At 42.2% G+C, this 12,569-nt stretch overlaps 1 protein-coding gene across 2 annotated transcripts in view; it reads left to right on the forward strand.

Moving 5' to 3' along the window:
• The first annotated feature begins 9,882 nt into the window (after positions 1 to 9,882).
• Positions 9,883 to 12,569, forward strand: part of NCAM2 (neural cell adhesion molecule 2) — a 459,908-nt gene continuing 457,221 nt past the window's right edge. The window contains exon 1 of one of the 2 annotated variants that reach the window (XM_040980862.1): positions 9,883 to 10,153. In XM_040980862.1, coding sequence (XP_040836796.1) covers positions 10,099 to 10,153 — 55 coding nt within the window. In that variant the 5' untranslated portion in view covers positions 9,883 to 10,098. The remainder of the gene's footprint in view (positions 10,154 to 12,569) is intronic. The other variant, XM_040980863.1, reaches the window with a different exon arrangement.

Genomic DNA, 12,569 nt, shown 5'->3' on the forward strand with positions numbered 1-12,569 from the left:
AGGAACCTCCTTTCTCAGCTTTTCTAATAAATCTTGCTGTAAAACTAAACTGTGTCCACATGAAAATTCTTTCCTGCATGAGAAGACTTGAGGTTGCTGCCATATTTGGGGTCAAAGGCCCTACAACAAAATGCTTTAGCAATATCAACATAAAACCATTTAATAAATTAGGTTTCATTCTTAACATTTTTAGACAGCCATTTTGGGAGATTTTTAAAATAATTTCTAAGTTTCTGAACTGACTTGTAAAGCAGTTATTCTTTCTTTGAAGAACTGCGTTGGAGAGCTAATTTTAATAAGGAAATGAGGGTGCATTCATATATATTTTCTGAACTATTCGGGTTTCCCATGTGGATAGCAGGCAGGTGAGCATTCTGGCCACATTTGGCTCTTTTCGCAGGTGCTTTATCAGGAAGCTGGATTGGAGGTGGAACAGCTAGGATTCAAATCAGCACTAATATGGGATAGCAGCATCCCACACAGCAATGTAATCCACTGTACCATAATGTAAGATAGTTTAAAGCTAGTTAATTATTGGACTCTTTCTTCCACCCCAATTCTGATCCAAAGTGCTATTGCCAAATATTTATTTAATTTGTGGAGGGGTTCTTTAACATGATTTATTTATTTATTTATTATTTAGTTAGTTAGTTAGTTAGTTAAAAAGCAGAGTTAGCAAGAGAGAGAGAATGAGAAACAGAAACTTCATCCATAGGCTCATTCCCCAAAGGGTTATAACAGCCAGAGCTAGGCAGGTCGGGAGCCGGGAGCTGCCCCAGGTCTCTCCCAAAGCGAGCAGGGGTGCAAGCAGTTGGATCTTGCCTGGCTGCTTTTCCTCGCACATTAGCAGAAAGCTGGATCCAAAGCGGAGCAACCGACACCTACATTACATACTATACTAAAGCACTGATTCCCAATATTCCTTTCAAAGAAATTGACAAACAGTGTCAGGTGCCGGGATCTGTGCAGTGGGTATGCCTCCACTAGAAGGTGTGAGGAGCTGTTCCTCTGTAGGCAAGGCCAGGAGGAGGAGAACTTCCGGCTGCAAGGCAAGGCCCCGTGGATGTCTCTGCCACCACCTCAAGGCAGTTCCACCTCCCTTTGCGTGGACAGGGGAACACCCCACTGAGAATTCTGTAATCTATTTAGGCATTGTTGTTTGTCATTGAGGAGTTGTTTTTTACTATCAATGTGAGCTTGGAAGTTGATGCTGCTGAAACATCTTGGCAAAAGGGCCTTTTGCAACTCATTGCTGTCTTGGCTGCCCCCATTGACCTTATGCTAATGTAGGATGTTAAGTGCATGGGTGTAGTGGGAATCTATGTTTAGGGTTTTTTTCTTTGATCTTTAGGTCCTTCCTTCTGTGATGCATTTCCTCGCTTAACTGATTTAAGATTAAGTTGTAGAATGAGGATTGTAGTAGGAATGTGTTACTGATTGATATACTGATTGATATTACTGATTGATATTGAAAACTTATTGATCTCAGGATCAGGATGGATAATATCCTGCCTCAAGGTGAAACATAAGGCAGAATTATCCTCAGAGGTACCCACCAACTTGACCATGACTTAAAAAGTCTGTGCAACACGATATAGGCGATAGGGGGCTAATTTCCAGGATATACAAAGAACTTCAAAACAACCAAAAAACCAAAACAAACAAGCCACTCAAGAAATGGGCACGGGAAATGGGCAAACATTTCACAAAGGAACAAGTCCAAATGGCAAACAAACATATGAAAAAATGTTCCAGCTCCCTGGCAATAATGGAAATCCAAATTAAAACATCGATGAGGTACCACCTAACACCAGTTAGATTGGCCCACATAAACAAGAACACCAACGACGCTTGCTGGCGAGGATGCGGGGAAAAGGGAACCCTACTCCAATGCTGGTGGAGCTGCAAATTGGTACAGCCTTTATGGAAATCAGTCTGGAGAACACTCAAACAACTCAAAATCTGCATACCATATGACCCAGCAATAGCACTCCTAGGAATATATCCAAACCACCTGTTTTACGACAAACCAACATGCATCCCTATGTTCATTGCAGCACAATCAGTAATTGCAAAAACATGGAAGCAACCAAAATGCCCATCAGCAGAAGATTGGATAAGAAAGCTTTGGTTCATCTACTCCATGGAATACTACTCAGCTATTAAAAAAAACCAAATGCAGTTCTTTGTGGCTAAATGGGCCCAACTGGAAACTATAATGCTAAGGGAAATGAGTGAATCCCAAAAGGTTAGATACCACATGTTTGCCTTGATTTAACCTGTAATTTTTTGTTTGGTTGTTTGTTATTTTTTGAACCTGTCATTGATACTGTCTCAACCCAGATGTTTCGAAGAACGGAACTTGCATTATTTTTAACATATTGTTTACCCAATACCCATTATTTTTAACATATTGTTTACCCAATACTATGTCATTCAATTAATTCCATAATGTTGTATATTGATACTGAGGTCTGGTTGGGGCTTTTAACTGACCGGATCTTTACTCTGTTAGCCCTACCTTCAGACCAGAGAAGGTCTCCCCAAGAGGCCACTGAACTTATCTGGACAATAAGACGCTGAACTTTATGCTAGGCATGTGTTTGCAAGGAATGAATCTCAACTGAACTTGAACTATGGTTATGCAACAAGGTGGAGGACTCCACCATGGGGGGAGGGGTATGGGAGGGGAGGGTGGAATCCCCAGCACCTATAAAACTGCACCACAATGTAAACAACAATAAAATTAAAAAAAAAAAGTCTGTGCAAGAGTTTGTGACTACTTCTGTACATATAAAGGGGACAGTTTCCTTGTATTGTCCATTATGATCCTGAAATTGTAGTGGTCCATTTCCTTTCTCTTTACCACCACTCTACACACCCTTCTCGAGCCTCTGGCAGTCAGGTCTTCAGGAATAGGCAGACACATCTCACAGTCTGCTCATATGTAAAGAAAAACTTTATGTAAGGACCTGGGGTGTCTCCTAATCCACTTTTACCCTCTTCAAGTTCCAACATAATATTTAAATACAGGAAATAAACTTTAGAATAGTAAGTCTCCATACAATTAATGATATTTTGAACCACAAGGAATAAACTCATATCTCTAGTTAGGGATAAATATTTCTCTGAATTATTAAAATTATATCTGAGAAGCAAATGAAGAAAGCTATGTGTTACAAATTAATACAAATTTCTTCTTTTTCAGAGGTCAAGGAGGTTGGACTAAGACTAAGCCTAAGACAAGCTATGATAAGGTTCCTCAGTCTGACACTGTGAAATGGGGGATTACCTCCTGTGCATATGAAGGCAGCTGAATACTTTCTTTAGTCTCCTCACAAGATGTGGGAAGCACCATCCTCCTTCTCAACCAGGAAATTCTCTTCAACATGACCAACTGCTTCCTGTAGAAACACTGATTTTTGGAGGTTACAAAAAGTCTTTTTAAACTCAGAGTTGGTGCTCACATACTCCTGGCCCTATGAAGTAATCCCTTTAGTCCCTTAAAGAGATTTTATCTGGCAACTGATGTTGATGGAAATAACCAGTCTAAGAAAAATTCAAATTTAATATTTTCAGATGTGGAAACAGTTATGTGAGTTGACTACTTCACATCCTAAAATTGTTTTGAGGTTTTGTACTGTTTCTTACAGAGCAGATTCAGGCTTTGAGTCAGACTTAAACAAGGCAGATATACTTATGTGTGCCATTTGCATCCAAAACCTATGAGCACATGGTGATAGTTAGCAGACTAGCTTATTGATTGGGGAGGTATTGGATTCGTTCACTTGTTCCTACATCCATTTTTCTCTAGGGAAAGTCAGACAATGGGATCATTAATCACTTTTCTGCGAAGACTATAAGACTTAATGTTTATGCTTCCTTGAGATATGGTACTCACTTTCATGTTCATAGCAGAAGATTGTTGAAACTTTACATCCAACTTCAGGAAGTCTTCATCAAGCATAGAGTATCCTGGCAGATTCAAGCCCTGTATTTACAATGGAGACCACACAGAAAAGTCCACAGTAGTCTCAGAAAAACAAACAAAGCAAAACAAAATAAAACAAAAAAAACAGTAATTATTTATTACTCAAAGTTGAGTTTTCCTGTTATGTTTTGTTATGTCTCTGTTATTCTCAAGTTTTTAGTATGCCCTATTTAACATCTCTGCTTGAGCTCTAACAACGTAAGGAAGATGACTATGTTCAGGCTACAACTGAAATGATACAGAACAATAATCCAATCACAGAAATCCTGTTATAACATAGCAAAAAGACTCTCAAATGAGCAAAGATGGGGCTAGCATGATCTACAGCTACCAGATCTGAAATGCACAGCATGTCAGACTTTCTCAGCCATTTGCAGGTTTCCAGAGTAGTAAATGGAGTCCAAATGAAGACTTTGTGTGAGTTCAGCATAGAAATTAAACAGAAAATTTGATGATGGTGAGCTGGAGTAATTGAGAATATTTGATAATCCATAGTTTTTCAGTATCTTAGTCTAATAAGTCTCATGGGTATTCCTGGATTCAGCAGCCAAATAGAGTAAAAGAGCATAAAATATTACAGAGATGTTCTTAAGTATAGAACTTAAGAACTTGGAAAAATATGATTATGAAAACTATGTAGAGTCTGATAATTCACATGAAGATGATTAAAGGAAGATGCCACAAAATAGAATATCTCAGTAAAGTCTTTATAGATGGAAGTGAAGTGCATTCCCAACTTGCTGATTAATGGGTAAGCTATACAGTTTTGAAAATAATTTAGGCAATGTGATTTGATCCCTATAAATAGTTACATGTTTGCCAATTTATTTAATTTTTAGTAGTGTAAGGATGTAATCTATCATATGGTCATAACTATTTGCCTAAAGATGATCATCTGCTGTTACTTACTTTCAAAAACATTGACAAATTCCTAATGCCATAGTATAAGAAAATTGTTATGTATCTTAGGGTATGCTTTAAAACATTAAAATAATTTTTAAATTTTGTATTTGTCCATTTCACATTTGATAACATGTCTAAAAGATAGTCTCTGTCTGTGTTACAGGTTATGAGCATTTCCAATTTTTACACCTATCATGAAGGAATTTGAGAATAATAAAAATAAACTAATATTTTTAAAATCAGACATAGTTTTATTCTTCAATCTAGATCTTTTTGCCTAGTCCAGATATATTTAGGTCAATTTTATCCATAGATGTTTAGTTCCGTGGTTTTCAGAGAGCTGCCAAATTCACTAGCAGGTTTTAACTGTGTTTTTTTTAAATATAGAGGCCTATTGTAAAGACTGAGTGAGAATGAAGGTATTATTTTATTTTAAATGAATGAAGATCATCTCATAAAATATAAAACATGAGTTTTTGATTAAATAATCCACATTTATGCAGAATGTGAATTCAAAAACTATGCATGGCTGGAATATTAGGCAAAACAATATTGATTTGTGGATATGTAGGAATCTGATAGCTGTCACAATTGTGTCTATTACAGATCGAAGTGCTTGTCTAACTTGAAACTTCATAGAAGTGTAACTCTATTGAGAGCAGAACCAAACAATTCCATGCAATAAGATTTAAAATTTAATTGCTAACTTCATTGCCCAGAAAAAGAGATGCAATTACTTACCATGTTGTGTTAAGCAATCAAACCTATCAAACCAATGCTTGCATAGGATAAGTTGCCAGAAATGAGGATTTGTTGTCTGGTGTGTAATCATTTCCATCAATAGCATGGGATATTGTAGACATCACCTTGGTCAATTATACCTATAGACTAGTACTTCTGACTGCTGTGATGGGTATTTTGGTAGCATGCATTTTCTATCACGATACCTGCCATATCAGTTAAATTCATTGCTAGCCATTGCTTGACACCTTTTTCCATCTTTGTGCTAAGTATCGCATTGAAATTCTGTCAATCATTCAGCAATGTTTTACAGGACAGATTATGCTCTGTCCATTGTTGTATTTGCCAAAGATATATCCTTGTTGAAGAAACACATAATATCCCTTTGGAGTTAAGAAAATATTATTCTGGCAAGTGGCAAATTATAGGTAGTTATTGCATAGTTTCAGAGCAAAGTGAGCAGTTACTTGCCCAGAGGGAACATGAAGTAGTCATGAAAGAATATGATCCTATGTAGCTTGAAAGAAATAAAAATGTAAGAATCCGTCTCAATTAGGGTGCTGTGATACCATACATCTATGTCTTCTATTTCTCAATTTTAAATTGAAGTTAAACAAGTAGAACATTTACAAATGAAGGTGTTAAAACCTAAATCCTATTACTAAAGAAGCAACTGTCATGTACTCACAAATAGCTGTGTTTAAACAACTAAAATGTTGTGTCAAGAAAGTAGAAATTATTTTAGAAGAGACAATTATTAGAAAAAGTCACACTAATGGAGCAAGGAAGGTAATGGCAGAACCATCTATTTGTAGAGGTTTCAGGCTATCTGTCTATCCATACAGTAGATATTTTTCTTCCTTTGTGGTAATAAAACAGTCAAAACATGCAATTTTCTAGACAAGTAAATGAATAGGTATAATGGATTGTGACATTTTAAAAATATAAATGAACACACAGAGTGTCCTATTTCCTAATAGTGTGTTCTCAACACACATGGATTCTGTCAAAAAGGAGAGTAAACAAAAATAACATCAGAACATCAGATAAAAACTAACAGAACTGTTTAGATATTGTCCATTGCACACCAGTCACATCCAAGCCATATGTACAGATGACTTATACGCAAGTTTTTGCAAGAATGGTTTGAGACGTATGAGGCAGAATATCTCTGAGAAGATAATTTCCATATATAATGCATCTTACCGTTTTCTATCGCTCTGCTACTCCTTCATGTTCATTTTATTGATTCTTTTAAATCAAATTTATCTGCTTTCATTTAACCATGCATCCAGTCTGATTGGTATTTTGCACTATTCAGCTTTTCATGCATTCCCGAGTTCTGTTCAACTTGCTCTTATTTTTTATAAAGGAGACAACAAGAGCTCCAACTGAGTCTCTGAAGCATTTCCTCAGGTAGAGAAAGAAGTTGATAAATTGTCTTGAATGTAAATTAGGAGAAACACAAAGAATAGAGGATGCATTTTTGTACCTTTTATATCCTACACAGTGCACATGGCTTAGCACATTCATAGTGTTCGTACATCTGATAGCAGGAATGGATCCGTGCGTGGGGGGAAGCAGCCCTGCAGTGGGGAGAGCCACAGCAAATAGAGGCTATTTGTCCACATGTTGTACTTAACCCGTCAATCCATTAAGAAGAATTTGGAGCCAAGAAAAATGCCAGGCTACATATTCCTGTATCACTGCAAAGGAAAACGAATTATGCATCTGATAAAGCTTGGGGAGGGGTGCACATTGATTTTTGGCTAGGAAACAGTTGAGACCAGTTTCTTCGAGTATGTGATGCCCTGCTCTTGGAGTCCTCATGGTAAAATAAATCGAGGTTAACGATAGGAAAGAGCCATGAAAGCCGTGGTTACACATCTTTCTGCCGACCCACCACATGTAACCATCCTGGAGCCCACAGAATGGGGAGACAGTGCCTGACTTATCCATGTATGTCTGGGCTTTCGTAAATAGCAGTCTTAGCACATCAGGATGCTAAAACCTTTCCCCAAATCCTTGCCACCTTTGTTTCTCACATCTTTCCCCCAAATCCCACTTCTCTCTGTTGCCCACACATGCTGTGTGCTTTCACACCCCCAGGCTTTGCTTTAGCTCCTCCATCCTACCCACGCCTCTATCTTCAAATCCTCCTGAAGCAGTTCTTAATCTGTTATACAGAAACCATCTCCTTCTCGTATGTCACAGTACCATTTCTCACTTTTGTTAAGGCCTCTTTTTTTTTTCTTTCTTTTTTTTTTTTTTTGTTTTTTACAAACTGATTCATAGGATTGAATTCTGAACATGTGTCCACCCTTGTAACAAGACTACTGATAAACTGACGAGGGCAGGGTCGATAGCTGTGTCACCTTTGTGGATTCCTGAGTTCCAACGGTTTATTCACTCACTTCCTTCATACTCACGGACTGATTCTGCCTCTGTCTCTCTCTGCTTCATCTCTGTCTTTGCTTCTCCCACACTCAATACTCAGGGAAGTTGAGATACAGTCTCAAGACACAAACATCTCACAGATTACCACTCAATTCTCCATGGTTCGACCCCTTGCTGGAGATCAAAGCAATAATAAAGGTTAAGAATCCAATTGTCGGTCCTGGTTACAGGTGCGTGTTTGTGGGTGTGTGTCTGTGAATGTCATAGGCACTGTGGCCGCTCCTGGTGTGCAGGCTGGAAATGTGCAGGCTTGGTACGGATGTTACCTGGCACAGACGGCATCCGTTTAACCATCTTCTCTGATGGTGTGTGTGTGTACACGCGCGCATTTCTGGGTCCTCTAGGAAAATAAAGAAATGGTAAAAATACACGAGTCATTTGTCTTTCACGCCTACAAATGTGTTCTTTTCACTCTTTGCTGCAAAAAAGCGTACTGTGAGCTTACTGAAGCACATTTGGCGCGTCCCAGAAGCTGGGAAGGGTGCGGGAGGTGGGCTTGGCAAAACAACTTCCTAGGTTTACTGTCTGCTGTAAAAGCCAAGTCTTTGCCTGTTGGCTTGGGTGGGATGGGAAGGTGTGAGGTTCGAGCAGTGGGAGAGGGATGAGGAAGTGGGGGAGGGCCAGTGCTTGCTAAATCAGCGTAGGTTCAGAGGGGGCTTTTCCTATCCCTGCATCTCCTCAAATTCCTCATTACCCCGGGGGACACATGGATTGTCCCACCCGGGAGGACAAGTTGCGCGCACACACACACTACCCAGTCCAATGCCTCTGGCAGCTGCTCCTAAACCTAGCCCTCCCTAAAAGCAAGGAAGCATGCGTGGAGGCAACCGAATGAATCTTCGGGGAATTGGATGGACTCAAGGCCCCTGCAATTTCCCTAACCTCCCTACTTAAGGATAAAGCCGGGGGGACTCTAGGGACCCGAACTGAAGTGCAAAAGGACCCATTGCTGGTCCCAGCGGTTTTACTCGCAGGACCTCCCAGGCGGCGCGGCTCGCGGGGGCCCTTGGCCAACCAAGCACAGGGGTTAGCTGAGCCGGGCACGACTACACATCGCCCCGAGGACGCGGCTGGGGACGGACCCCGTCCCGGCCCAGACTCTTCAGGGTGCTTGCCGTCGGCCTCAGCTTGCTGAGAAACCCTCTGCTCGGCCCTCGCCTCCCCGCTGGGTCCCCGGAGCGGACAGGGCATCCCCAGGGGACAGCCGCGTGTCCCGGGCAGCGTGTCGGTGGGAGCGGCGTGGCCGGCGCGCCAGGGGGACGGCCACCCTTGGGTGCCAGTTCCCCTCAGGGTTGCGCCGCGGGAAGGCGGGAGACACAGACGCCCATTCCCCGCCCTCCCGCCACCGCTCCCCGCCTCGCTCCTGGAAGAGCCAGGGATAGGAAATCCAGCGGACGGCCCGCTGCCGCCGAGCCCGGGCGCCTGAGGAGAGCAGGGGCCGGCGGGCCGCCCGCAGCAGCAGCAACAGCCGCCGCCACGGCAGCTCAGCTTCTTCCCTCAAGTGGCCCGCGGTGCTGAGGCAGCTCGGCGCTGCCCCCGCCCACCCCCCGGCTGCCGTCGCACTCCGACCGCCCTCTTGTGCCCGCCCAGCGGCTTCCATCCGTGCGCAGACGACCGGCCGGCTGAGCGCGGGCCAGCGTTCTCGAAGGCGCCCGTGCCGGGCTCCCCTCAGCGCCGACCCTGAAGCCGCCGCTTCGAGCTCCACTGCGGACGAATCCCGGGGCTGCGCGCCTCGGTGCGGCGCGGAGGGATACGCCGGCGCCTCCCGCGCGCGCCGCCCCGCCCGGCTGTGCCGCCGCCGCCGCCGCCGCCGCCTGGATATAGTGCGGCACGGAGCGGAGCTTGCAGTCACTTTGCGAGGAGGAGCGCGCGGGCTGCGGGCGCCGGGGCACCCCGGGAGCGGCTGTGGCTGAGGCGGCCGCGACGAGCCGAAGCTTCGCCCCGACTCTCTCTCAAGGGCTGGACTTAATAACTTTGGAACTGTCCGCCAGTGTCACGTCCTGAACATGAGCCTCCTCCTCTCCTTCTACCTGCTCGGGTTGCTCGTCAGTAGCGGGCAAGGTAGGAGTGTGGCGCTTTATTGCATTCACTTGCCCTCCCCCTTTCCACCTAACCCGGAGCGTGCTGCCGGGGGGCGGGGAGGGGGGCACGGGAAAGAATGAAATGATAGAACTAAAGTTACCGTGGTCGCGGTTGTTGTTGCTCCTTAATTTTGTTCTTTTTTCGTGAGGTGAAAATGAAATTGTGTTTGTGGAGACCCTTCAGTTGGAAAGGGGAAAATCTAGAATTGGAGATGTGTACTACTGACTAGAGCATCTAGGCAAGCTGTTTCTTTTGCTGGGCTTTGGGTTTTCTCTGTTCTTAAAAAAAAAAAATAGATGAGTGTTGGTGTGTGCATTGGCAGTTTAATATCTGAGGCTGCGAGTGGAAAGGCAAGATTGTGTTTTACAGAAACAGAAAAAAAAAAAACTATCAGCGTTAAACTCGCCTGTAAAATACCCGTGTGTACAAGAAATTCAATTCTTAGCGACTCTTTCCCCCCACCACCCTTCCCCAAGCCCCAATCCCCGATTGTGAAGTGAAACGATGGCTTGTGTTTGTTGGAAACTAAGAGAGGGTCCATAGATATTGCGTGTAAGAAAGCAAATGGATAAAACTAGGGATGTGTTGCAGTCATTCATTTTGACCCCCCACCCCCATTCCCTTGTTAATACAGGGAGGTCGAAGTATTTTGTAACCTTACATTGTAATTACACCTGTATGGGATGGGGGGGTGGTTTAGAGAAATGTTGAGAGCTATTATCTTTATATATATATGTATATATATCTACATATATTTTTAATTGCCTGGTAGAACAACCTGATAGAGAATTTGTGGAAGCTTCTTCTGTTGATCTGTATACAGGTACACAGGAATGTATCTTGGGTTTTTTTCAGATGTATACAATCACATAAAATATATTTAAAATAAATATAAGCATTTTCAACTGTCCAGACAAGTTTGGACATTTAATTGAGAAATATAATGCTGAAGCATGCATTAGTACAAGTGTTTACAAAATATGACACTAATTATGTGAAGGATATAATCGTAGATAGTGTTATAATATTAGTATGACATTAAAGTCTTTTTTGTTTGTTCTTGGGAAAAATAATAGGTTACCAGGCAAGTTAAAATATTCCCCCGTATTGAAATTTGAACATTTTGTTATCCTCTTCCGTGTTGCTCGTGTCGTCCAGCAGGGGGTGGTAGAACTCCATGTTAAGCCCCCAAATGCTGCTTCTGTTCTTCCAGGCAGAGTCCTCTCATTCTTCAGCAGGGCTTGACATTTTGGATGGGAAGCCTTCCTTTCTCTGCTGTACTCCCCCCCAAAGCTACAGTGCTAGGGACTGATGAAACACGATTAAATACCGATTTTAGGTGCAGAAATCAGGATGCAAAAGCTGGATTCCACTCTAGCTTGTAAAGCGTCTTTGTAAGATGCTGCTCATTTTCCCTGAACAACAACAGGGTGTGCAATATTTCAGTCTGAGCAAAATTGAAGATACGTTCATCTGGAGCTAATATTAGCTTCATCAGTTGGTTCAGTCACTTCTACAGCGAAGATCAACCTAGACTTATGCCCTGCAGATACACTGCTTTAATTTTTAGAGACCCAAGGAGTGTGCTTAACTCTTTATTTATAATGTAGACTGGGCTCTCTGAACACTAAGAATAAGAGCTAGACAATTGCAGCTCAATGCAACTGCAATTAAATAGATGGAGATAGATGGAGAAGGGCAAGGGAAAAACTGAAAGCAAGTTTATGCACATTTGTGATTGCATCGTGAGTGGTTTGGAGGAGAAAAAATGTCACATTTGTATAGTCTGAATTTATCATGACCAACATTAAGTGTGCTGGAATTTGGGGACACAGGGAATTCTAGGAATTTTTTAAATGTCTAGATCAGAACGGAACATACAAGCATGTTGCTTTGGTCGGTATATACAGTTTGAAATTGTAATTCAACTAATTTGTAATTTGGAGGTAGTTGCAAGGTAGTTGAAGAGGCTCTGAGCTTGAAACATGCCTGAGGGGAGCCAGCATTCATTGCAAAGAAATGCTTAAGGAGAGCTTTACTGGATAGAATATTGTTATCTAGTACAATTGCAAAATGCTTGGCAGTCTGAGAGGTGTGGATGCATATCAGAGGGACCCAGCTTTTGTGAAAGAAGCATGCATACATCTGTGTTTTGTGTTCTAATGAAGTCAGAGATGCTTAGGAAGAGATGTCCTCCTCCGATTCCTGTGTACTAGTGTTTTGTTCTCTAATTGGGATGCAGCAGCAAGTACCAGATATACCACTGAGAGCTGTTGAAAAAATGGACCTACTGTAACTCATCATTTTGTTTATTCTTTTGTAAATAGGGCCATGGAAACGCTGCCAGTCAGTGATCCCTGGGCTAGCCTTAGAAATACTAAAATCTCAGCTCGCT

This window comes from Ochotona curzoniae, unplaced genomic scaffold (genome assembly GCF_017591425.1).
Source record: "Ochotona curzoniae isolate NIBS_2020 unplaced genomic scaffold, NIBS_Ocur_1.0 contig_3498, whole genome shotgun sequence".
Taxonomy (NCBI): Eukaryota; Metazoa; Chordata; class Mammalia; order Lagomorpha; family Ochotonidae; genus Ochotona; species Ochotona curzoniae.